Here is a 26,753-nt window from a genome sequence, read left to right as displayed (position 1 = left end):
CCTACGTGATGGATGATGATCAATGCGATGAAATATTAAAAATGCACAGGAGTCGGTCGATGTTCTTTGTTTGTCTGGAAAGAAATGGGAGCAAAAAAGTGCCAGACGAACTTTTTCACTCCGTCAGAGACATGAAGGAATAAATGAGAACAAGAGAAACCAACTATTCCTGTTCCCACATCATCGCCAGAGAAAAGAATTCAATTCGTTTGTCTACATCATCTCAGAGTTATTAGTTATCTTTTGGTGTGATTTTGAACGAGGGCTTTTTGATCACGCAGACAGTAGTCCCATTACCATTTCTCTAACCGCAATCTCCCTTTAAAAGAAAAAGTCTCCAAACCGATGAACTTACACAGAAAACTTGGCGTCTATCTCCCCCGTATAAAAAAAAAAAAAGTCCAACCAACCGCACCCGTGCGCGGTCATTGATTAATCGCCTTTTTACCTTCGTCCGGTCTGACCAGTTTGGCTTTGATTTCATTTCTTCACCCGCCAATGGCGCATACCTATTTGAAACGCATTTATTCCGTCCTTCACACGTGTTTATTCTTGATTCGACTTTTGCTCCCCCCCAAAAAATGGAAGCGAGTCGACCATTCAACCGGCGGAATGTTTGCTGGCGGCAGCTCTTCTGGCTTTTTTCCTTTGCCAGAGCGCACTCCAATTATTATCACAACTGATAGCAACTCAAGTTCCATTTCGTGTACCTCTTTGAGTTGCCTAATCAGCCGGTATCCGCGCATACTTAACGTTTGTCTTGAAATACAAATTCCCTTTTTTTTTACTTTTGATTTTCCAGCTTCTTGAGCTGGGAGATTGTTTGTTTTCCTACTTTGTTTTATTTCTCTATCTGTTCATTTCCGAGTTTTATTCAGAGCTTTTTTCCCGATACAAAAAGGGGGAAAAGAAGATTCAAAGGCAGCAGCACTACATGATGAATACAAAAGAGGATGGACGGAAGACGCTGCTGCCAGTCGACGAGCAACGCCAAGCCTTTTATGTGTCCGTGTGTTTGGTGCTCCATTGTTGTTGGGTAATACTCGACAGAGCGTGATGTGTGCACGTGGAAAAGAGGAAAGAAGGAAGAACTAGAGTCCCTTGGTCTTCTACATCGGTACTGTACGTTTACACGAATGTCGTTCGTCGCAGACAAAGAAACGAAAGCCTTTGGCACAATATTGTAAACACCCATTCACTCACGCTCTAGTCGCTCCTTTGTCCCATTCTCCTTGACATTTAAAGATTGGAGCGTCGAATATGAAAAGATGTTCGATCTTCGATCTCTCAATGTTAAGAAGACTTTTTCCTTTCGCCTTTGACTGTCGCACGAAGAGGAATCCGTCTGGTCTTTTGTTTTGTCGGCGACAGTCGTTCGGATATTCGTCACTTGGGAAAGTGCCAAATGATTACAAAAAAGATCATCAGCGGCATAGAATTTCCTGCTGATAATGTCGGGTGTTTGATCGCGATCACGGACGTTAACTGAACGCAAAAGACCGTGGAGAATGTCTGATACCCAGCAGATACTAAATTCATTAGCAGAATCGATCGACCGTTAAATGACCGGATTTCACACGTCGACACGATCGATACGTCAAATTTCCGAAGGGGTTGATGACACATCAGACAGCCGATCAGTTCGTTTTGTAAAAACTCCGCCTACCAAGTGGCAATGACAAGAATAAGGATAAGGAAAATTTTCAAATCTTTGCTTTGAAAAAAAGATGTGACAGTGCGCAGTGCGGAAACACGCACGAGTCGATTTGGTGGAAAATTGTTGCAAGTTGCATCTATCGGTTGGGGGGGGGGGGGGGGGGAGAAGAAGACGCACGTGTTCGGCCATCGCTTTCCTTCACATTTTGAAAAATAAAACAAATAATATTCCAACATTTCAGAGTCAGAGTTTCCACAGTCGACGTAAAGGACGTGAACGCAATGTCACAGTCCAATAAGCCCAAGTCGGCAAGTAAAAAGAGACGAGATTAATCTACGCGGAGGAAGCATCGACCCTTGAAAACGTCGCTGCAAAAATTACCAACGGCAATAAATCTCGAGTCGCCACATTTGTCTCAATATGCGCGCAACTTGAAGAAAAAAGAAACTCAAATGTTGCGCGGACGAAATGATTCGGTCTAATGGATAGCAAAAGAAAACATAAAAGCAAAATTAATAAAAAATGAATGAATAACTGCCGGGGAATAACAAACAATTCGTCATAGATGTCAGAGAAAACCGTCGTTAAGTTGAATTGGGATCCTATTCCCACCCTCCCCCTCTGCACCTCATTTACTTTGGTCATCCGACGCTCTGCAAACACGACGACACATTTGCAAGTTGCTTCTTCATCAAGAGGAAATCCGAACGAGTCAATATGTGAACAAGGACCGCAATGTCCTTTAAACAAATGACCAAACGTGGAGCTCTCGGAACAAATGGCGAGATCATTCAGCGTGAAAAACCCTTTTTATTGCCTTTTGTTCTTCAATCACGAAATCCGTCTTGTATGCAAAATACAAGACATTGTTGTCCGATATTCAAATTTCCCGCTGACTGTTAATTGGCCTACGATTTGATATGTTCCGCAAGTCTCTCGGTTGAGAAAATATCACCACAATTGGGTGGCAGTTGACAGTGACACGCACGAACCTTTTCTTAATACCAAAAAAATTCTAGATCAATGTCAATTCGTCGTAATGAGAAGGGACATTCATAACAGGTTTTTCACTTTCCTTCATTCCAGCTTATCTCACATTGTCAACGGGGTACCCACCATGATCCCGTTTGTTATCGAATTTAAAATAATAAGTTATTTGGCGTGCGTGTGTGTTTTGTGCTGGTGGGTTGGCGTCCAGCATCAAACGGGATTTCTGGGAAGTCAAAATCGCGTTCAATGTTTCGAAATGTCAAAAAACGTTGAAATCTCTTTCCCCTGAAGAAAATGAAAACTTGAACTGGAGCTGAGCCCAAATGGGTGGATGTCATTTGGGTCTTTTTCCTTGGTTTTCCACGCGTCACTACATTAGACCCAAATGCTATGCACTCCACTATAGGCAGATAGTTTATCTGCAGACAGTTGTAAAAAAAAAGCCTGGCTGGTAGAAGGAACTATAGATACCCATACAAAAAATAAAGAAGAAAGAGAGAGAGATGGATGGAAAGAAGAAGAAAAAAAAGTGTGAGACGTCTAGAATTGGGCAAGATGGCTATCAGAGGCAACCGGACAGTACAAGAGCAGCACAGGAGGAGGACCCTCTCGATAACTGGCCGCTGTGAGCCTCTTTTTCTTAAAAGCTTTTTTCTATTCCCCCCCAACTCTTCTCGTTTTGATTCTTTTTCAACCGGAGACCATCAAGACGAGAGAGGAGTAGAGCACATAGTTGTTTTCTTTTTATTGACAAGACGCCAGCAGGGCGGATAGATGGTAGGCGGCAGGCGAGGCAGCACTAACCCACAAGGCCACAAGTAACCACCACCGCCACTCTTCTTCTTTCGACTTCATCTTCCTTTTGTCTTTGGCCTTTTCCTTCCTATCCACCTGCACTGATTCCTATACGAGATGCGGATGTTGACTTTGCCACTGGAAAACAAAACAAAAAAAAAAGCGTCACACAGCACCCGGGCGCCGGCCCTATCCTCCAAATCCGTTCAAACACGCAGGACTTGCCCGAACAAAGGCAAAAGCCAAAAACCCCAGTGACGGTGGTAGGCGATAGCCATCAACAAGTCTGAAAGGGCAAAACAAATGAAATTCACCAAACAATCGCCGAGTTGGGCAGACAATAGGTAAATATGGAGGTGGCCCCGTCTCTAATTGCTTCGTTGTATATTCCTTTCTCTCTCTCTCTCTCCCTTTACGTGTGATAAGAGTCAACCGGATATTTGTTTTTCTTTCAAACTTTTAATCATCTTTCTACTGAAAAACAAAAGCTCGGCGATTTTCAATTTATTTTCAATGCCAATTTCGTGTCTGTCTCTTGGAGGGCGCCGGAGTAGCACAGACACGGCGACAAGACATCGCAAGACATAATAATGGGATTCATCCGGTTGGGTCCCTACCATAGATTGGAGTCCCTCCTGGTTTATTTTTTTGTTAACAAACCATCGAAAGTGCATCGATAAAAAATCAAGTAAAAAATGGTTACAACAAATCTACAAGAATACAGCTGGCGCAAGATTATATGCTCATTCAACGCATATACAAACCACTCTACTTTTCCATTTCTTTCGTCGCTATCTAATAAATCGCATTTGAACTAAAACGGTTGGCCATTTTTGTAAAGAATGAGACGCTGAAAAAAAAACAAGCCAAGAGAAACAGTCAATTTGAAAATTTCAAGAAAAAATAAAATAAAATAAAGAATTGATTCGAAGGGTGTTTTGCGGTTTACTTAAAAACCATGATTGAGTGACACGGAGAACGTCAGGAAGTAATCGCGCTTTAGCCATAACTGGATTGTTTGCCACACTGTCGTTATTTTCCCCCTTTTCCCCGGGAAGAAAAGCCAAAAACAAACAAATTCACGACTTATCAGTGGTCAGAGTTATACCTCCTTCGAGGACAGTCAACGACCAAGAAAGGCCACATCCTTCTCTCAACTCAGCTGGACTCGATGCATTAAAGTCTTTTGATAATTCCATCTACGGCAATTCCATCGCCGCCAACCAACCAACCGACCGATATGATATAATGACGCTGACATTCTCCAGCTCCAAAACACTAAAAGCACATCATCTCTTAAGTTGACGGTCATTTGGACATGTCAATAAAATATTTCCAACCGATAAATTAGGAGGGAAATTCAAATAGGAAAGAAAACCAAAACGGGTTTCTTTCCCACTTTCAGCATTTCAATTCAAACAGAAGATTCTTTAAATGACACAAAGAGGAAAAGAAATTCAACCAGTGCTGATGGTCGAGGTGAATTCGATTTGAGAAATCCGACTCGACCGATTTTGAGCCAAAAGTAATTTCCTGTCGATAATTCAACGTGAGTTATGAATATCGACAAATTTGAACTGTAGAATTGTTGGCAACAGTCGATGGACAAGCCAGCAACCAGACAAACTAGTTTGATTTCGAATAATAAATCTTTAATAGATCAAAAGGGAAAGTGTAGCGTCAAACGGTTAAATATTGTAAAAAAAAAAAAAAAAAAAAAAAAAAAAAAAAAACTGGTGTTTTGTTCAGTATGGAGTCGATGAAAATCAAAAATTCATCGGTGAACTGAATGTACTCCAATTTCTTTACGGCATCCACGGAGTGCACTTACTTTTCTGCGCTATTTCCATCCAAACTGAAAACGTAACCGAAACCCATCGACGTCAATCGTAATAATAGACGTACCGGTATGTTATTGCACAATATCAAATAAGATCGAGTTGCTGTCTCTTTCACGCAAAAATGACTCTGGTTTGACGAACTAAACTAAAAATAAATGTCGATTGCCTCCTACCTGAAATCTCGGGATTCCAGATGCTCCTCTCCAGATCACGAAGATGATGGGTCCAACAAGGAAAAGGAAGGAAGGACGTCCTCGTGAATACACTCGCCTTCTCACGAATGTACACGAGGACATAAGGTTTAAAGAAAGGTGAAAAAAGGGAAATGAGAAGCCAGTCATCAATTTAATCTGCTACAATCAGCTGTTCACCTAATAAAACAAAAACAAATATTGATCAGTAATACAGAAGAAATCTAATTTTGAGCACATACAATCATAGACAAAGATAGGTATACACAAAGCTTTCCTTCCTTTGGTAATAACCAGCCAGCATCATAATCAACTACAGAGTCACTACATTGATGAGAAAAAAGAAATATAAAGAAAGCCACAATACAAAGTCTGATGCATGGAATGCATGAAGACTAGGAGGCATATACTTGAGTATTTATGAAAAGACAAAAACCAAGGTTTAAACAAATTTGGACAACTCTACTCTTCTTAATGAAGCCCCCATTCCCCCACTATTATCACAGATATAGTTAAAAAGATTTAAGATTTATTATCAATCTGTTTTCTCTCGTTACAAAATCGAACCATTGAATTCCCTTTTTTCTGAAAACAGACAAGGGGCAACGGGATCGAACGGACCCCATTTGGCTTTGTGTATGGAAGCAAATTCTATAGGCATTTTCAATATCGTGACACAAGCCAGTCGTCGGTATTTTCCCCTTATTTTCCACAAGAATAAAATGTGAGACAGCCAACACACGACTCTGTGCCACCCAAAAAGAAGGGAGAGAGAAACTTGCCGGTCGGTTTGAATATTACTGGGCCAGTAGCAGCACTTTGCCAGTCGAAATTCATGGCCAGCAACTTGTGCGTCTACACACACGGATATTATATGTTGAAAAAAGGAGAGGGAAGAAGAAGATAACGAGACACTGGCGCAGTTAAAAGCTTTTTTTTTCTCCCTCCCCTTCTTGTTCTTTTACATTCAGGGCCGCGTGACACAACCATTGAATCGAGTTGGGGGGAAAAAGAAGAAGAAGGTCCCGGTTTTCAAATGGACCCTGAAATTCTCTGCTCACCAAGAGCCTGGCGCTTCATCATAAATAAATAAGAAGAGAAAAATTGAAATCTGGAAATTTTCTTTTTGTGAAAAGGAGACGTAGCGGCACACAACAGCTGCTGCAGCGGACGATAATCGTATTTTTTCGGGAGGAAAGAAAACAGGACAAGAGCCACACTCGAACAGAAGAGGGCAAAACACAAACACACAGACATGTTTAATGGGCTACAAGAAGATGAAGCCGTTTTCAACCGAATCGTCACTTAAATGGAATTGAAGAAGTAGTGGCCAGAAGGAATCAAATTCAAATATGAGAAAAGAAAACTCCGATAAATAAATTTAACAAGTCGCGCATAAATCAGCATAGAGCACACAGGTGAAGCGATTGAATAGCACAAAAGATGCGGCTGTAAATCGAGTCGGACATTTATTACCGAGAGGCTTCCCCCCTTTAAATTCCCCACAAATAAAATAAATTTACCAAAAAAGAATTCAATATGAATTCTATGCCCTGACTGGAATTACGCACGGTGCAGTGGTCAGCCCACCACATGTTGTAGGCTCCGGATGGAAATGGAAAAACAACAAGAAAAGGAAAATAAAAATTAAAGGCCAACACCTTATTCCACTTGACGGTGATTTGGGAGGCACTTAACGTGCCCACCGACTGGTCCTAACAAGAAACACGATTTCAGATTTTTACCAACCGAACAACCTTTCGTTTCTTTTCTTTGCTTCCACTTAAGTTGACTCGAAAAACTCGAGGCACTTAATATTTCGTGCATATGGAAATTCTTCGTTTAAAAGCTTCCAACCGATAAATAATTCCGGTTTCCCATTCTTCTGTTTCTTCTCGAAATGGAAAATCTTTTTTTTTTTTCCTGAATTTTTCGACCACCCGTTATGGTCTGGTTCGGAGAATTATTATTATTTTTTTTTCTTCAAATGAACGCGCTAATCGCTGTTGGTATACGACCCCCCTGTTTGATTCCCACCTCTTTTGTACCCTCCTAGGGCGTTTCTCGTTTCAACTGACCTGAGCTTCCGCAAAATAAAAAAAAAAAACGGAATCTCTTTGGCCCCCCATAAAAGTACTTTCCCCTTAAGGGAGCCCAGTAGCGAGCCCTCCTGATCCCCGATTGGCAATTAACATTTGGGGCTGATAACTGACGAGTCCTCGTCTACCGACTGTCGGCGCACTCGACAGTGTCGGCATTTTGGCGCTTCCTATATTGAATCCACCGTCCTGGTAAATAAAACACACACACATTTACCCCGACACAGTCTCCTGTTTACACATTGAACCCAATCACCTCATTTTACGTCCCACCTACAAAAATAAATGTTCAAGTTCAACCCTCATCAGAATTTCGCAGATGACCAGCGGACATCAGGATCAACATTTGAATTCAGCAAAGCACCAACAACAATATAAGAGCGCAGAGCATTTGATCGTTTTGGCAACTTAGTGCCAATTTCGGTGGGAACCAAAAGAGGAAAAGGTATACAAGAGAGAAAGGGCAGTCTACATGAATCGATAGCAAGTTTCTTTTTGCTTTCAAGTGACTTTCCATCCAAATTCCAAAAAGGGACGTCGGCTGTACAAATAGGCGTCGAATCGGACCAACAAGACTGCGCCCTGGATGACGCTTTCGAGTGCCAAGCAAATGGGCCGTTTAGACGCTTATATGGACCAGCGACGGCCCATCAACTCGGGGCCAATGCTAAAAGGCAAACACGGCGGTTTCTTTGTCAACGTCACTCGATCCTCTGACAGACTTTAAATGGCTACCGAATTTGGATACTTTCGACTTTGACGACGCCTTTACTACTCTGCAGGTAATTGCCAGTGTCAATGTGTGTGTTGCGCAAAGTGGTCTAATAAGAAACAAGACAACCGGAGAGAAAGTCGAAACTTTTTTTCTTCTCCTTCGCCAGGAAGTCGACTAATGAACTCGAACAACAAACTTGACTCATTCTAAGCGAGAATGAAGCAAGTTTTTTATATTATGAGCTCTATTTCTTCCTGTCATTCAAGACGAGTCAACTTAGAAAAACGGAAGGGGGATTGGGGTGAAACATTTTCCAAAAACACGAGCCGAGGATGGCGTGGGGCCCTTTCGTCATAGCAAAGTACTACAACTATAGCCCCCAGAGTTGATGTCGTTGTTGTTGTTGCGGCCGGGATTTATCGCAGCTTTTAGTGAGAGGAAGTGGAGCAGCGGGACCCAACAGCCAAAAAGGCAAATAAAAATACACACACACACACAAAAAAGGGAAAGATGAAGGGAAATGAAATAAGAAGGAGCAAAAGCAGCGAAAGCTATAGAAGCACCATTGTGTCACAATACACTCACAGCTCTGATATAGGGCTGGCTAGCTGCTATGTGGCTGTTATTTCAATTCTAGAGGATTTATGAGCCGACGCAACCCACTAGCTGCTCTTCTGTTTTCTCTCTACGCTCTTCAACCGGAATGCGTACAACACATGAAACACTCGGGTTTCAGCCCCCCTTTTTTTAACTTTTAACTGTTCACGTTTTTCGGTTGTCTGTCTCTGACTCTGCGCTTTCAACCGAGTCGTTTCGTTCCTAAATGTCCGGATGCTCCAGTACTCTTGTATATCGCTACTCTTTCTCCTTAGTGACTCGACAGACTCCGAAATGACCAATTAGCTCCGACTATAAACACAGCACTGGAAATCTCTTCTCTCTCTCTGGGCTGAACGAGAATCGGGAGACATGGAATAGTGCAATGCATTTCAATCAAACGAAATCGGCGTGTCATTTCAACGCCCATGTCTGCCCCAACTCTGACGCCGATTCGAAAGGCTCCGATAATTGAAAAAAAGGAGAAGATAAAAGAAGGAATGAGGTATTTTTCAATTAGTTTCAATAATTCGATGGAAACGTAGATTGAACGGACAAAATATTTCCTAAAGCTAGTGGCTGTTGCACGTGATGTTGAAAAACCAAAACTCAAATCATTTCCTTTTCCCTTTTTTGAATTTGGTGAGATTCCCACTGCAATGTTTGGTGTTTTTAGCCTTCGCCTTTTATGGGTGTGACCGCATTGTGGTTGCAACATCTCCCATCCACACACCCAATTTTATTGACAAAGTTCAGCAAAAGGCAACGGGACTACATTTCGTTCGTTTCTATCACGGCCTGTGCAAGAATAAAAGAAAATGTAGTCGATGGGGAACTCGACGAAACCGAGAACTGACACACATAAACCACCGGAGGATAATAAATAAATAAAATGAAAAGTAAAAAAAAAAGTCCGTTTTGTGGTTGGCACTTGCCAGTAAATAATGGCCCAGTAGTCTACACAAAATCACGAATAATATTTTGTTACAATACGGCACGCCTTAAAAAGACTCCTTCCTTCCTTTCGGGTGTAACTTTCACGTGTTGAAGACGTTTTACCCCTCTTTCGTCATAAATTACAATTTGCCCAAATTTGCCTTCACCATCGAATTCAATCCCGACAAAGATGCGTTGCACGAAGGCTCGGGGCTCATTAACAACTCTTTTGATGGTAATTAAAAAGGATTGAGTAACATTAGAGAGTGATCAAGACTCATTCAGACTGTTGTGCAGTGTCCACCTTATCGGGGTCCGTCAATGAGTCGACAAGGTTGAAGAGTCGGAGAGTTAAAATATAGGTAAAAGAACCAAAACAGGAATGACGAGATGATAATGAGTTGACATAAGTACCAGCCACCATCACGCATTAGTACACGTATAGAAAAGAACTGGACATCTGTTGGGACTAGGAAAAAGATGGTCTATAACCCTTGAGCACACAGAACATACACGCCGCATGCGAACACAAAAAAAAACCGTTTTAAAAGTTGAAGTGATGGGCGTCGGTCTATAGTCGACCGTTCCCAACGTCCCGCAATCTTTCGTTTCTCTTCCTTCCACCAGAAAAGTTCAAAAAAAAAAGGAAGCTGGTCGGTCTTTGCCATACCTGGAAAAACATATCAGTCACCCCTAAATGATACCACAGAATTTGATTGCGTAAATTTACGACCTTTTTCTCCACGCGAAAGATAGAGAAGACCTATTCAATTCGTTTCTTTCTTTCCCATTTTTTTACTACATCGTTAAATCACGCCGGTATACGAAATCAGCGGCTGCACGAGGTACAATTAAGATTAGAATATTCAAATTTCCACCGATAGATCACGTTAACCGAATTCAGTCGACGAAAAACAGCGATTAAAACTCGCTGGGATATTTATTAAAAAATACAACTTGGATTATTAGCTCCCTCCCCTGCTTGTTGTCTTTAGCGAATGCCATCTATCGGAGGTTCTAAAGTCCATCGACAGTCCCTTCAAACCCGCACGAGTGAGTACGGTGTGTCATCCGATCCGCACGCGACACACATCTCCTCAAGATTGATCATCCATCATCATCGCAATCACGTAAGACCGGCGATTGGTACTCGTGAAACTCGATCAGTCGAGCCTGTGCAGGGCTGAATCAATACCGCTGGGCTGCTCTTTATTATTTACCACCAGTAGGCTACGCCACGGCCCCGAGCTGCAAGTTGGCTGCCCAATGCATCGAACATGGGCTACTTCCTTTCTATTATTCAATCAAACGTGATTTAATCAATCGTGCGGTATGTGAGTAGACGGTCGTTCCGCCGAGAGGGGAAGACGAAAAAGGAAGGCCATCGATAAATAAAAACACTCGAATGATCAAACGAATAAGAAAAAAAAAAGAACTTCTTTGGCAAACTGGTAGTACGAACGAGAGGACGATTTCTAGTTTCCAGTTTCGGTTTTTTATTAAATTGATTCTTGTAACTTGATACGTTTTTCACTCCGCACGCTTGGGTTCCCTTAGCAAATATGCCTAAAAACTTTAGAGAGAAACGTGAAATACTCCAATGTGAAGATAATGAAGTAACAAGAGCTTTCAATTCAAGTCGGGTGCACATGCACAGTGCGGGTTTGTTGGTTACAATCGTCCGTTCAAGTGATGGATGGATGTGGACATGTCAAATACGGCATTTTGCTTCCAAATGCTTTGGTGTGAATGTGCGATACGATACAAAATGCGATATGATGAAGTGGACAGGTTATTGTTTAACAATAGTTTGTACTACGTTAGCGGCGATCCATCACGGAGCCAAGCACTCAACACTTAACAAATGGCTACCTGTCGCTACAGGATGACGAATTTCCTTTTTCTCTCCACCAACAGTTATTTTAACAGTTATTACCAACTGGTTCATTGTTCATTTAATCATGATATACCAGGGGAGGTGGCCAAACGCAGTAAGGATAAACAATGGACAACTCGAGCTAGAGGAAAGAACTTTCTTTTTACGTGGGTATTAAAGCATTTAAATACTGTTATTGGCTTAGATTATCCAATATTCTTAGCTAATAGAATTTCAATACTTGTTTTTGAAAATTTAAAAGGAGGGAACTTTACTGCCATCTAGGAACTAAATATCCTAAGCTCTTGTTAGTTTTTGTCTGAAAGCGGGAAAATTCAACACGCATTGAAAAATTCACATTGCAATCATACTGTGCTGTTTGCAACAATAAAGTTACCCATCACAAATCACAAATAGAATATGAACACTCAAAATGAAAATTTACAGGTGTTATTAGAACTTACTACTGATTGATGCTGAAGCTTCTCTTCGATGTTGCAGCCACTCTTTGAAGTTGAAAGTAGAAAGCAAGGTTCATGACTTGTGGTGGCCTCGTAATAGGTTTCCAAATCTTCACTGTGCTATAACATATGTTATTGCTTTTCTTTCACGTGTTCCACAAATAATGGCTGTGACTAAATAAAGGCAGAAAGGCTTTTACCAACGATAAAATGAGATAGAAAAAAGCAAGAAATGTATACCTTTACCTTAATTGGTTACTATTTGTGTCAAAATCAGCCAACAACATGGAAGCTGTTGCATCAGGTATAAATAACTTGAAAATCAGGATTGATGGAGTGGTAACACTTCGAAGCAACCAAACAAAGGGACGATGGACATGTGAAAATATATGTGGAAATGTACGTGTTCCTTCAGGTAATTCTGTTCATTTCCGTTTTACACGAGTCACATAAAAAAACGTAAAAACTATTACAGTTAGTTCACTTCAATCAGGCTTTCAGCAACGTGCTTTTAATCATGCTTTCAGTTTGTAGGTTTTGATCCAACATGCTTCGGTACGGTTCTCATCTGCTGCTCATCACCAGCCAGTCACCAGCAGTCCAGCTCCAGCACACCAAGTCACCAACAAAACAAGAAGCAGAGAATCAAGAGTTGCCAGAGCTTTCGATTTGTCGTTGACGGTAGATGGCATCGGTGTTTCTCCCGTTTTCCCTCTTAATTCTTAAAATTTAAATATTTTCCCAAGAAAATAACAAATATTCAGTGAGCTTTTCTTTTTCCAAAACTTCTTCCCTCATTATACATCATTATACATTTTTAATCATTTTTCCTTGTTTTTTCTATATTTTTAAAACAAAATAGATGGAATGCCTAGATTCTGTAAAAAATGCGAGTTTTTTCACATTTTTTAAAACAAAATCTGAATTTGTTTTTTTTTCTAAGTCCTTGCCAAAGAAAACAAATTCAGATTTTGTTTAAACTCGCATTTTTTTACAGAATCTAGGCATTCCATCTATTTTGTTTTAAAAATATAGAAAACACAAGGAAAAATGATTAAAAATGTATAATGACCCACACAGATTTGAACTTAACACTTCCATTATGAGAATCACCCGCTATACCCTCTAGGCTACCAATCACTTACTCTCAGTGAATCTTGGTATAAACAAAACAAAGATTTTGCGGAAAACAGGAATTTAAAATCATACTTTCGTAAAATGGCAACGCATGTGAATAGGTATAACCGCCACAGGCATCTGAGGGTCGGTGGGTGGCTCGAACAAAATTGACACCCAGGGTGAATCACAGCTCTGTGGCCGTAACTGAAGAAGGCTATGGTCATTGTTCATTGTTGAGAAGACGCCATTCATGCACTGTTGCACTCCTTCCGTCTGATGCCTTGAATTCACAGCGTGATTAACATAAGGTGTGTTATCGTAGCGTGACCGTAGATGTTTCTTTTCAATCTGTTAAAGTGATGCCTTGTTAACCGAAATTTAATGTTTCATCTTTAAGATTATCTTGAACTGTGTGCATCCCATAACTTATTTACTTTGCACAAAAGGGTTCTCTGAGGTATTAAAAGATCAGAAGTCAATAAGCCAATAAACAATCAGAGGTAAGCATGTGTTCTGTTAATTTCTGGTTTTTATTGTAAAGAATTAAAGACATGCTTGACTTACTGTAACTTTGTTAAATGTGTTGTTTAAGGTTTGAAATGGCTTTATTCATTTCTCCAGCGAGAAAACGTTTTGATGAAAACCAGCCCCTGTACTATCCACTAGGTAGGGCTCTAACAAGAAATGCCCTAAAAGACTTTAAAGGCTCAAAAAGAAAAGAAACAAAGGTAAATATAATTCAATACATTAGTAGAAAAGATGGAATAAATATGTTAATTGATAATACCTTTATTATTTTTCCAGATTCTCTTTCTTGGTTGCCATGATTTGCATAATGTGCTTCTAACAATAGCAAGCAAGACCACTAATAATGGTACTTTGAACATTCACCTTAATCACTCTTGTCCATATTCCTTGGCAAGAAATGCTCTCATTTTGAAAGTGATATCATCCCCCAGCAATTTTAATGTGAACTGTTCTGAAGATCTGAAATACTTGTGGGATCTGTGGTACAATTTAGAGTGGCCCCAAACAACTCTTGATAGATTTGAAAAAGATGTCAATGAACTCATCAAGACAGGATTGCCTGAACATAATTTAGAATTTGATAGCAATCAACTTAAGGATTTAAAAGATATGTGGCGGAATTGGCTGTCATCTCTAACAAAACTGACCAAATCACCAGAAATTGAAAAAGTCCTGAAAAGCAGGTAGGATTATCTAATATATTTATCTTGTTTCTGCCATTTAATTCTGAAAATCAATTTTAACTTAACAGACAAGAATTTATTAATGGTGGTGGAAGAATCGGCAAAGAGATGCTTGAATACCAAGCCAAAATGAACAAGTTACCTGAATCTCCTATGTTACGGCAATTAACCTCGAAACTTGCAGTGGCAATGAAAATCTCAGATTTCCCAGAAGTACTGAAGAGCAAGCTAATTAAGGAAGTCGAACGTTATTATCGAACAGGAAGTTGCAATTCAAGAATTACAGCACTCAAAAGTGTCGCTGTTAATCCCACTCTTCTCGAACTAGAAAATGCCTTGTCTTTGGCTAAAACACCTCGTTGGCGGGTAAACATTTACTCAAGTCCGTTTATGGGTTTCCTACCGCTACCTTTGGACAAGTTGGAAAAAAACGAGGAGAACATTGCCACATTATATTGCCAGAAGATGCTCAAGAATTTAGTATCTTCCTATCGACACCTGAAAAATTGTGTTAATTTCCATATACATTGGAGTGACAACCTACAATTCTGTCTCAGTGGTACTTCTGAAATGTTTGACGTCATCGATTGTTCTACCCTTGCGGATGAAGTCGGACTGGCCAACTTAATTGTATCAAGCAGCCCAAGACTTGACTATCGGTCACCCGATGCTTTGATGATTACCGAAAGCACTGATGGATGGTTCAGTATAGCATCTTCAATTGCTGGTTACATCGAAGAAGCTCTTTGCGCTCCACTTAGCATGATACCCACCCTGTATGGAGTTCGACCTGCTAACGATGCAACATTGGGATCGAATGTAATAACCACACGAGGAAATGAAGACGGATTTCCAGAAATAACATTAACTTGGCGTCGAGCTCCTCGGTTCGAGAATGTAACACTTGGATTATCCCCTTCGCTTGAACTTTATCTGAAGAATTTTGAGAAAAAGTGTTACTTTGAGAAGGACGAAACAACGTTGGATGAATTGAAGTCAAAGTTCTTCAGGTGTTACACTCCTCTAACCTACTGTTATATGGTCAGGAATTTAGTGTCGCATTTAGAAAATCGAGAAGATTTCCAGAATCTTCTATTGAAGGCCAACTTCGCAGATAAAGGCTCTCAATTTACGCTTACAAGAAGAACAATCGAAGCACGGGCGAACCAACATCCATTAACATTAGTCATTGCCAATCAACCGTTAACACCTGAGATTGAAAATCTTTTCCAGGACAATTTTAGAGCTCCGATGTTGCGTGTCATGGTGATCCCTTTCGATCGTTGGATCGCAAAAAAAAAATCTGGTTCCATAGAAAAAAATTCAGATGTATACTTCATCGATAATTTCCATTTCAAGATCCATGGAAAAACGGCCGATCGCGTCTTTCCTACATTACAACTGATATTTGTTCTCCCTGAAGAGCATGGACTGAAACCCAATCATTGCGCAGTGATTATGGAAATGTATTCGAGCACGGTTATGCTGTTTCTTGGCATGATTGACGATATGGAACAAGAAACCTTAGAAGTGCCAAGCTCAACAAAGAAACAACTGTCATCTTGCTCGGAAATGGCTCCCAAAAACTCTTTTATGCAAGCAGGGAACTGTCGAGAATCACCGAAAGATTTCTTCTTCAACATTAGCGTGCACACAGAAGGTGTTCCGAAAGGTACTAACTAGCATTGTAACGATTTTTGTTTTGTTTAATTGAAATGTTTTATTTTTACGATTTGTTTCATGGATAGGCTTGTATGTTTCATCTGATGAGCTACGTCCCTGCGAGGCCGGACACAGGGTCACCTTTTCCCTTGCAGAACCCGAAGGAGTGCAGCCTCTTACATTATGTTTTCCTCACCCTATTTTGGTCGACTCTATAGATGCCACACTCCGTCGTACTGATCGCTCCATCAGAGTGGTTTTGAAGAAAGCTATACATGAGCCATGGCCTTACGATTTCAATCTCAAACCAAAGTGGGACGTTGACCAATTGAAGTTGTGGAAAGAGTCGGATCCCAAAAAAAAGGATGATCTTTACTTCCATGTCGCCAATCAAAAAGGATTTGATCGACTCAAAAACTATTTGGGATTAAACATTTTTGGGAATTCTGTGCATCTTCCAGAAGTCAGACTGCTTTCTCCCATTGAAAATGCCCGCAATCTCATTGGCACTATACTTATGCAAGTTCAGCCTGATCGTTGCGAATTTTTTGAAATTCACAAAGTTCCTGCCCCCGGTCAGCTTCAATCTGTCTCTTCAACAAATGATGTTCCATTTTTTTATATACGAGCTCATCTCCCAATCATAACTTCTCCTTTCAGCAGTCCAATGATATTGCTTTCTGTTTTGGATACCCGTTTGTCCGAAAAATTCATCAAAAACGGACTCTTGAATGCGAAAAGTGCTAAAGAAGATTTTGAGCGTATATTTCGGCCAAGAGACAAAAGTAGCAAGACTCCCATGATACTTTGGACTAATGTTGATGATTCGACCGATCTGTTGCGCTATGTGTTTCGCTTAAATTCCACTAAAATGAAGCCGAGCGCATGGCAAGAAGAGAATCTCCCATTGGGAAAGTACAGTCCTTACTTGGCAACTTTCGTCTCTCCCTTGTACCTTGATCACTTCCCAGTCGAAAACTCGGATTCGAAGAAAGATTCTAAAAAGTTCACGTGTAATTTTTATGGATGCGGAAAGAAATCGAATGCTACAATGAAGCGTTGCTCTAGATGCAAAACCATGACTTATTGCACCGAAAAGTGTCAGAAAGCTGACTGGAGTCAGCACAAACTGATGTGTTCAGTAATGGAACCTAAAAATTTGGTTGTTAGGGTGCAAGTTGCGGAGTAATTTTCTGTTCTTTTTGCATTTTCTGTTGTCAGAAGTCAATGACATGATCCAAAATTTTTGACATGCTGTTTAAATTCAGATTTTTTTTTTATTAACTCTTACTTTTTTTCCACATTTGGTCATTTGCCTTGTTTAGTTTAAAAGTTAAAAGGATGATGCTTTTCATTTAATGTGTTTTGAATTGGCCGCCCACAAGTTCTTAATTTCATCTTGGAAACTTACAGGGGAACTGCCTTCAAGACTCAAGAGTTCAATGTGGTTCAATCTAGAAATAAAATGTCAAACTATTCTTTATACAAGTATTTTGTATTATAATTCTGTTAGCATAATGTTCTTTTTTAAAAATAACTTTTAAATTTAAGCAGTTAATTTGCACGAAACAAAGTAAAATGTACAAAACAAAAGACTTGCGATTTGCGAATTTTGTTTCCCCCACTTTTCTAGTTCTCTAGCACACGCCGCCAGACAGCAGATCAAGATCATTCGTGAACCGTGCCGTAGACCGTTGTGCACTTTTGTTACATGAGGCACTTAAACCTAAATTTGTGAATTCATTGGTAAATATTAAAACGATAAAATTTCGAAGCTCGTATTGACTACGCTCATTTTTGTGAAATTGTTAAGATTTGGATGTTCACTACTCTCGATGGAGCAACGTATACATGTTGTTCGGTTCCTATTGTGAACAGAAGATTGCGAATGAGAACTTCTACGTCTGTAACAATCAATCTTGAAAGGATCTTGAAAATGTAACCATTACGATGAACTCGTGTACCTGGTAAAATTCAACAGATGTTGTATCAATAAGTAAGAATTAAATTGATCAGTGAACCAACGGAACTGACAAAATTTGGTTTTGGTGTGTTAGATAAAAATAAAATATGATTAAATAAACCAGAACTATTATTTGTTTATGGTTTCCTATAGGTTATGCTGTTTATCCTGTTTATGATCCGTGATTCCAGACAATTTCTGATGGCAGCACTGACAACAAGATCAGGATACCCCAAGATCGCACAAGGTAAGATACATTTTTGAAATAGAATATTGTGAGCAGGAAGATTGATTCCTAATCCTAAGGCTATCATGTGTGATGAAGTTAGGTTCTACCAAATGCAATATCTTGCCCTTAAAATGGAAAATCAATTATTTTCTTTGAGTATCCTTTTTTATGGATAAAGTGTCGATAGCTGGTTCTTCATCACTCAAACTAATGAATCTCAACCATGTTGTTGACATTTAATAAGAGGTTCTTTTTTTGCAATCCTTATCCCAAGTCCTGCTTGTATGTTTTGGTGGTTTTGGCAAGAACGGAAAAGTACTAGCTAATTAAAATGTGTAGGTAGCTCGGATTCTTCGTCATTTAAACTGACTTTCACACGTATATTTCATCTAATTAGTTTGTAAGATTCAATTAGATGTTTCAATTTAAAAAGAACATTTTATTTTCGTTCAGAGTTTTGTGCGTTTACATACAGGTTTAACGATTACTTGAATATTTTTATTTCACTTTGGCGAATGGTAATTCATGAATATTAATTTGGTTTGTACATTGATCGTACATGAATCTTCATTTCGCAACCAAAAATGTTTCTTTTATTTTCCGTAGCCATAGCTCTCGTGACCGTAGCCTCCGTAGCTTTGGTGACCGTAATCTGAAATTTGAAGCAAAAATTCTTTAATTTTGTTGTTAGTTTTCTTGCATATTTCCCCTTAAGTCGTACCTTGACGGCAGCCGCCCTTTTTGTAACATTTCTTAAGCCAGTGATCCAACTTGTGCATAATGATTTTCAAGGCAGACTCTTCAGGCATCATGTCTATGGCAGAATCTTCTGCTGCTTCCGTATCTTCGATTGGAACGGCAGCTGTTTCAACAACAGGCTGGCTAGCAGCGATTGCTACCAAGCCCAAAAGGATAATCTGTAAAATTTAGCGACAATCGTTAGCTAAAATTCTTCGTTCACAAAAAACTGAGTTACTTACCAAACCAAGTTTCATGTTTAGAGGTGGGTTAGAAGTGTTCTCGTAAGAAAGCCAGTGTCAACTGATGACTTGAACGACCGAATGGCTGAGCTTATATACCGAGTTTTTTTGCCTGTCTTTTCACTTTCTATACCAGCAAGCACGTATAACATCTGGCGTTCGAAAAATGTATTCCGTCAACGGAAATCCTAGTGCTTGCTACAAGTGGGCCAAGGTTCTAGAGATGTTTTGCTGCTTTGAGGGTCTGCCTCTTTTCAAGTTCACCTTACGTAACCATTTAGTGTTTCTCTACATATTCATTTGAAAGACTTATAAGTCCGCCAAGGTCTTCTTTTGCCACCCGGAACCAAATAGCTTATTTAATAATGTGTTCCGTAGTTTTCCTAATATTCAACAATTCTTGAACATAATTCAAACTCCAAAGACAACCTCCGTTGTCCTGCGTTCACGTTTCTGTGGTATTCTTTTTCAAGGTCTGGAACTCATGGGCATAGGGATATCGTAAAAAAACAATTTTCTTGCATCATTCTACTTGATGTCTTCACTTATTTAAAGACTTCAGTCCAAATGTCTGCAACCGTGAAAGAGAATAACGGGTTCAGCGGTTGAACGCTTGTTGCTAGGACGAATGGTTGAATGCATAAACCTTCCTTCTTTACCCGATTGATTGGTATGGCAAACAAATGCAACTAGTGCCAATTGTCAGCTTATCATTTGGTTTTTTTTTTGCTTTACTTTCGCATTTCTTCTTTTTTTATTGGGTCCAAGTTCATTATTTCTCAAAAATATTTCCTGAACCAAATCAACAATTCAACTGGAAGTGGACAAGTTACTGTGTTATTACCACACCTCATCTTGAATAGGCTAATAGCTGTCCTTGTCCTCTTTTTTTTCCGTTCCTTGTTTTTTACTCAAACTCTTCAAAAGATTTTGAAATTCCAAAACCGGTTGAGTTGCTTAACCTCGGTATTGGGCCAATTGTCGGAAATCATGTTATTTGGTTGGCGAAATGCAATTGCAATACCAGGGCGGGAAATTAAACATTTTTCAAATGATTTAGCTGAAAAAAATTCGTCCCCGATGAACCAATGTTGTTAATCTCCTTAACTGCGTGGGCAAGGACGATTTCTATTTCTTCGTCATAACTCAACATTCAAGGCAACTTCTCTGAAGTAGCGCATCAATTCCAATGTAGCAGCCAACATCAACGCGCATGTGTTCAGGTATTTTTATTTGGTATCAGCCTATAAGCCTAACTAAAGCTATTACTATGTATGGAATATTAGGACGATAGACAAAGGATCAAATGGCAAGGCTTGTTAAAGTTTACTGACGAAAGACCTTGGCAGGTTGATTGACAGCCAGCCAAGTGCCGATTTCTCCTTCGTTGAGTGAAACCCATTTGATATTGGTTTCAACGGTTTCAATGCCTTGCTTGACGCTGTTGGAATTGCCCAAAATTAGGGTATGAGCGTCCCTCAGTTGAATTAGCTATAAATCAAGTTTAAATTTATTTTATTAATCACTTGTCCTTGAAATTTAGAAAGCCTTGTTTATTTTTGCATACCTTATCAAGTCCTACTTGTGTGTTTTGGCGAGTGCAGACGTAACGATACCAAGTAGCAAAATAAGTCACTCCGAGTCTGTGAAAGAGAACATTTCAGATTACCGACTGTAAAAATGTTATTAAGTATTTGGACTAGTTACGAATTTTGAATGTCGTTCCATCGATTAATCAAAAAGTCGAGGGCGAGCTCATTTCCGATCGGGTTATTCGCCACATTGTTGAAAACGGTATTGACGTCCGACCTCAAGATTCCAGAATTGGGATCCAGCAACATTTCCAACAACCTACCCACAGGATTTTATTACGCCATTGTGAAATGAGTTGTTAACAATTTTCTTTTGCTACCCTGAGAGCACGGTGACTTGTTTACTGGCACACATGGCCACAAGGAAGCTGTTATCTCCTGTGGTCTGGTACTGATTGAAAGCAAAGTCGTATTCGGCCTGGCCGCCATTCTCGATGGCCGTTCTTAGAATTATACTCTTTTCGTTCGGTGAAACAATCCTTAATTGCACAAAAAATAACTTTTTGGTTAGTAATCATAAATTAATATTGTATTTTTTTGTTTTTATTTTAGAACAGCTACTTACTGAAGAAGATTTTCTGGCTGACTCATCAAGTTAGCGTATGTGCTAAGCGAATTTTGAACGCAATCGGCCACTCCCAGTCTGCAAGCCCAGTTCATCGCATCGATACGGCTCAACTTTTCCATGTGCGGATCAGCCTGAGTCTCTGCAAACCCGAAGAAAGTGTAGGTAGGTTCGACTAGGCTTGTCATGTAATTCTAAACGTTAATCAGACATTCGTTTTAGGTTGAAATCTTTTTGAAATAGAATGGGTAAATTTGATACCTTCCAGTTGGGGAATTCAACAAAGTTGTAGAGCATAGTGTCAATGTAATTGAACTCGGAGAGAGCTGCGTGCCATGGCACATATTCTCTCTCGTATTTCAGATACAAAGTGAGGTCGAGGGCCGTAGCGTAGGAAATCAATTCGACCAAAGCCAAGTTAAAGGCATCGTCAAGAAGTTGACCTCGATTGTTGTCGGAAAATTTTTGATGGTCCATCATGAGCTGATCGCGAATCATTGCGTAATTGGAAGTGTCGTAAGCCACTCGATAGTAATCTGAATTTGTTAGCAAAATGTCGCGTTAAAAGATGGCAATATTGCAGATACGAGCTTGTACTGACTCTGTTGATCGATATTGAAGATGACCCATTGATTGGCAGCTGCCCCAAGATTAGGCAACGTCTTGCTGACTTGATCAACAGAGAGCCAATCTCTTTTATTCGTTTGATAGTCACTCGTATAGGTCAGAGGGACCCACCACTGATAGACGATGGGGTCGGTGGAGTCATTGCTCTTTCGCAATAAAAACCTTTCCTGTTGGGGGATGGATTCATTTATTTAATTTTAAAGATGATATCTTTCCGTATTTGGCAAACCTGAGTGACGAATGCACCCCCTGTCTGGTAGTCGCGGGTCACGGTAATGAAAGGGAAGCCCATCTTGTAGGTCCAAGTGTCCATGATCTCTTTGATAGTCGCCGGAAGGACAACGTTTTCCAAATCAGCTTGAGTCTGTAGGGCTGCCCACAAGTTGTCTTGACCCGCATTGCCATAAGCACTATATGGGCACAAAGAGAAAAGAATTGGACCTGTGCTACTTTGTTACGATTGATTTTTTTTTATACTTGTCGTTGAGGTAGCGAGTGAGACCGCGCTGGAATGTGTCGAAGCCGATAAAATCTGCGCACATTCGGATCACGCAAGATCCTGTTTCAAATTGAATCATTTTTAGGTATTCATGTGAGTGGATAAAGTAAATTAACATCATTATTTCAACCCTTTTCGTAGGAAATGGCATCAAACATTGAATTGATTTCGGCCGGAGTGTTGACTTCGATGTTGATAGGACGAGACGTTTCCAGAGCGTCGACACCGAACACGTATTGCAGGTTTTCAATGATAAACTGGTCGTTCATTCTAAAATCTGGCTCCACCTATCAGCAACATCAGGTATTTGTCTTACATAATCTCTTAAACAATGTATAAAATGAAATTATGTCTTTACCGCATCGGTGCCGATATACTCCATGTACGATGCGAATCCTTCGTTTAACCACAGGGCATTCCACCTAATGTCAATGAATCCAATTTCAGAAATGATGAATCAAGAAAAGAGCTTTATAGTTAATACCAGTCCATAGTAACGAGGTTCCCGAACCACTGATGGGACAGTTCGTGAGCGATGATTATAGCAGCAAATTGGAATGAACGTGCGCTGGTCGTAGTAGGATCGGTGAGGAGGTATTGTTCCCTTTTATTGAAAACAAAACAATTCACAATAGTTAAATATTTTTTACTTTAACTCATTTATCTTATTATTCCCGTACCTATAGGTAATCAGTCCCCAGTTTTCCATGGCTCCTGCAAAAATAATAAATTTAAGTAAAACATAATTCTTTGAAAAAGAAAGAAATTTGTTTGAACCAGCGGCGAAATCGGGAATAGCTGCCATGTCTTGTTTAGGTAACGGATAGTCGATGGCAAAAAAACTTTCGAAGAATTCCAAAACGCGAGGACCAATATTGCGTGCATAGCTGCGTAAGATGTAGTATTCACAACATAATTCTGATTCAAGTTTTATTTTAATTTATTTAAGTTTACTCGGTAAGATTGCGGGCATCAGCACGGGCCCAAATGCGGAATTCTACGTTGCTGAGTCCGGGTTCTGATGGAATACCAACAAATTCCGACACCAAAAACGCCACAAGATACGTGGACATTGTCACCGACGTTTCATAATAATCCCAAACGAATCCAGTCACTCCAGCCCTTTACAATATTTAATTAGGTAATTGTAAACTTTGCTCAAGCACTTAATTTAAAACTGTACGTACATGGGTTCCGTTCTAATCAGTGGCATATTGCTGGCGGAAGTCCAGGTTTCTTTGCGTCCGAGTGTGATGGTGAAATTAGCCTTCATTGTTGGCTCGTCGAAACAAGGGAAGGCGCGGCGAGCGCTTGTTGCTTCGAAATCAGACACAGCTAGATACCTATAAGTTTATTACAATATTTAATCCTAGCTATCGCATAAAACACTTGAATATAATTTTACTTGACTTCGCCATTCTCCTCATAGTCTGATCGATAAAATCCAGTCAACAAAGTGTTCAAAACGGAGATGTACTTCATTGTGATCTTGTACCGTCCACCGACTGTCAATGGTTGAGAGACTTGAAGCGTGATTAGCTCACGGGTCGATTGCTCGTCGATGAAGTTGACCACTGGGATCGGGTTTCCAGTTAGTTCGTCCGTAACCTAAGTATTTATATCCGTAACCTTATTAATAAGATTTGATTTGTCTCTATAGGAAGATGGTGATTTACCGTGATGGATGACTGGTCGATTGTGAGGTCTAGACTGTTGATGGAGATGTTGACAGTGGCGATGATGCAGTCAACCGAAATCTCGACATAACCGTCGGTGGTCCAGTTGCCCACTTCAATGAAGGGCAAAAGGCGGATGGTATATAAGCGAGGCAAGATGTTACCCGGAAGGCGCAAATCCTCTCCTTGCCTCGGTTCAACTTCACCATTTTTCGCGTAATTGTGACGGAAGAGGTAAGCCTTTCGCGATGGAGTGTACCACCAACGGCTTATTCCGTCTACAGGATCAGGAACAACAGCCGGTTCCAATAGGCTCAGTTCAACTTCATCTGGACCTTCATATTTTGGCTGAACGCCGAAACCGAAAGCCAAACTGATCGCGATTAGAACAAGGACAAATTGTAAGTTCCAAAATGTCTTCATTTTCCTTTATTAAGCGAAAGTTAACATTAGGCTAGACGATAATACGATATGTGTCGCAGTTTATTACTGCATACCTGATGTTGAGTGGGTACTTCAACGTCTCCCAGCCGACTGATAATATGAATTCGAAAGAACATTGAAGAAAGGAGTCGAAAGAAAAAATTGCCTTTGTATTTATATCTTGTAGATTATTAAGATTAATTTTGATCAAACAAAAGCTTTACGTTAGCTTCTGTTGTTCGATCCCGCTCAAAGGCTTTCCTACCTGCCCGGATGTATTAGGTCCAATTTATATCAGTTTTTTTATTTATTTTGCTGCGCATAAATGACTTCATCATGCATCAAAGATAAAGATAACCTATCATGTGTAATAATCTCGTATTTAAACTTGTGACGTTTGGAACGTGCTGCACGACATTTCAACCATTTTCGGGTCCCAATGTATGCATCGTAACATGAAGATAGCTGCCTAACATAAATTTTACACCTTATCATTGTTTGGGCATGGATTAATGTGAAATAGTTTTAATGTAATAAACCGCTACGGCACTATAAAAGTGACAGAAAGTTCAACTAATTCAACATTTGTTGGATGACTTCGTCTGAACTTTGCGTGGTTAAACTCTTTAGAATCCGTATTTAGTAAAAACGGTGAAAGTCATAATTCATTGCCAAAATATAGTTATTACACAAAAGCCGAGCCCAACTTTGCCCTTGATACATACAGCATATAGTATTCAAAAATCAAATCCAGTCACTCGTTGTCACTCTACATTTTGTTTAAAATGGACAATCATGCTTATTCAAGCCATATTATTAATTGCATTTTAAGATGTTACTGATTCAACTTTTTCATTATTAGCTGTCAAATTACTCCGTTTCAGCTACTTTGCACATCCCTGTAAAAATGTATCAGAAGTTGTTGTGTGGTAACGTTTTGGTGATGACTGACGATAACTATTTTACCAACAAAGCTCACTTGTTAGTTTTTCGATAATTGCTTTTTTATCTACTAAATCTATTTCACGGAGATGACGAATTTTTGGTTTATTTTCCGTCCGACTCGTCCGTGAATAGTAAGGCCGTAAGGGCTGTCACCATCTCTGGCTGTCAGTCTGTCACTAGGTGTCAAAATATTTCAGTGTGTTTAGGGATTGAACTATTCAGCCCTGGTAATTCTGGAAGGAAGAAGAGGGGGGGGGGGGTCATTAAATTCTCGAGACGACATTCCATTTTACATTTCGTTTTTTCAAGACGCTGTCCGAGAAGGTTACCTTAGTCATTATTGGCTTATGCCGGGGCCCTTTCTCTCCTCACACTTTTCTTCAATGGTAATTCCTGTTTTTTTTTTTAAATCAAGGTTAGTGAATCTAAATTGTGTGTTCCGTGTGATTAATTTACGGGTTATATGTTTAAAACTTTGTTTCTGACAGTAATTGAGTTTTAATTTTTCTATCAACAGTCTGGTGTGAACTTCTTGATTGCATTACGTGCACGTGTTCGCTGCCTCGTCATGAAGAGGGTCTCTACTATTTTGTAAGACCAAAAAATGATGGTCGCGCCTATTGCCCCCCAGAATCTGGGGGGTAATAGCATTTCAGGCTATTGCCCCCCCAGAAAGGCAATACCCCCATCTAGCGGTGGGCTAAATGAACTGCAGCTATTCCCGTAGTTAGTTTTGACTAAATTCAAAGTTTGTTTTGTTTGTTAGTCCTGATTGCTGTTACAATGGTTACAAATAAATTGAATTTGGATTGAATTTGAAAAAAAGTGAAATTGGTAGGCATCGGAAAATGCTTCTACTAAAATCAGTGATCGAACAGAGAGCACCTATGTAGAAAAATAAACTAGTAAGGGGAGTTCATTCATTTATTTACTACTACTAACAGTTTACCACACAAAAATCAGGACAAATCAGGACTAGCAAACACCAAAACTTACTACTAGTAATACTAGAAAAGCTGCAGTTCATATCGACCACCGCTAGATGGCGGTATTGCCTTTCTGGGGGGCAATAGCCAGAAATGCTATTACCCCCCAGATTCTGGG

The 26,753-nt window shown here is 39.9% G+C and overlaps 3 protein-coding genes across 5 annotated transcripts in view; 1 reads left to right on the top strand and 2 right to left on the bottom strand.

The window, feature by feature from the left end:
• LOC124310888 (netrin receptor UNC5C-like) overlaps positions 1-12,768 on the bottom strand; it is a 65,274-nt gene extending 52,506 nt beyond the window's left edge. Inside the window, exons 1-2 of one of the 2 annotated variants that reach the window (XM_046775016.1) lie at positions 12,399-12,768; positions 12,162-12,332 (exon numbers count right to left, since the gene is read on the bottom strand). The gene's annotated coding sequence lies outside the window, so the exon portion shown is untranslated. The remainder of the gene's footprint in view (positions 1-12,161; positions 12,333-12,398) is intronic. The other variant, XM_046775014.1, reaches the window with a different exon arrangement.
• A 717-nt stretch (positions 12,769-13,485) lies between these two features.
• On the top strand, positions 13,486-17,631 carry LOC124310882. Of its 2 annotated transcripts, none has more exons than XM_046775000.1 (6): positions 13,486-13,585; positions 13,675-13,777; positions 13,870-14,005; positions 14,082-14,488; positions 14,557-16,160; positions 16,237-17,631. In XM_046775000.1, the coding sequence occupies exons 3-6, from the start codon at positions 13,877-13,879 to the stop codon at positions 17,337-17,339; spliced, it is 3,243 nt and encodes a 1,080-aa protein (XP_046630956.1). In that variant the 5' UTR covers positions 13,486-13,585; positions 13,675-13,777; positions 13,870-13,876; the 3' UTR covers positions 17,340-17,631. The 2 variants fall into 2 exon arrangements, with proteins under 2 accessions (XP_046630956.1, XP_046630957.1); XM_046775001.1 differs by having other exon boundaries at positions 13,510-13,585; positions 13,724-13,777.
• Positions 17,632-18,769: 1,138 nt separating this feature from the next.
• Positions 18,770-24,886, bottom strand: LOC124310899 (aminopeptidase N-like). Its single transcript, XM_046775036.1, has 21 exons — positions 24,779-24,886; positions 24,282-24,708; positions 24,011-24,213; positions 23,793-23,948; positions 23,560-23,727; positions 23,383-23,492; positions 23,286-23,319; positions 23,090-23,209; positions 22,964-23,027; positions 22,736-22,892; positions 22,584-22,665; positions 22,336-22,516; positions 22,081-22,273; positions 21,741-22,015; positions 21,480-21,673; positions 21,235-21,393; positions 21,030-21,173; positions 20,890-20,965; positions 19,323-20,813; positions 19,064-19,259; positions 18,770-18,994 (listed from the first exon to the last, which is right to left on the bottom strand). The coding sequence occupies exons 2-19, from the start codon at positions 24,702-24,704 to the stop codon at positions 20,649-20,651; spliced, it is 2,904 nt and encodes a 967-aa protein (XP_046630992.1). The 5' UTR covers positions 24,705-24,708; positions 24,779-24,886; the 3' UTR covers positions 18,770-18,994; positions 19,064-19,259; positions 19,323-20,648.
• Between the last annotated feature and the right edge of the window lie 1,867 nt (positions 24,887-26,753).

This window comes from Daphnia pulicaria, chromosome 8, assembly GCF_021234035.1.
Source record: "Daphnia pulicaria isolate SC F1-1A chromosome 8, SC_F0-13Bv2, whole genome shotgun sequence".
Lineage (NCBI taxonomy): Eukaryota > Metazoa > Arthropoda > Branchiopoda > Diplostraca > Daphniidae > Daphnia > Daphnia pulicaria.
Note: the sequence above shows the minus strand (reverse complement) of the source record. Positions and strands in the feature narration are given on the sequence as shown.

Bases quoted from the DNA above. Each gene is read 5' to 3' on its own strand.
- LOC124310882 (XM_046775000.1), top strand. From the start codon at position 13,877: ATGGCTTTATTCATTTCTCCAGCGAGAAAACGTTTTGATGAAAACCAG. The intron at 14,489-14,556 runs GTAGGATTATCT...TTAACTTAACAG, and splicing joins GAAAAAGTCCTGAAAAGCAG to ACAAGAATTTATTAATGGTG. The intron at 16,161-16,236 runs GTACTAACTAGC...TTTCATGGATAG, and splicing joins CACAGAAGGTGTTCCGAAAG to GCTTGTATGTTTCATCTGAT.
- LOC124310899 (XM_046775036.1), bottom strand. From the start codon at position 24,704: ATGAAGACATTTTGGAACTTACAATTTGTCCTTGTTCTAATCGCGATC. The intron at 23,493-23,559 runs GTAAACTTAAAT...CATCTTACGCAG, and splicing joins GATGCCCGCAATCTTACCGA to CTATGCACGCAATATTGGTC. The intron at 22,517-22,583 runs GTATAAAAAAAA...GTGCCCATATAG, and splicing joins ACTCGCTACCTCAACGACAA to TGCTTATGGCAATGCGGGTC.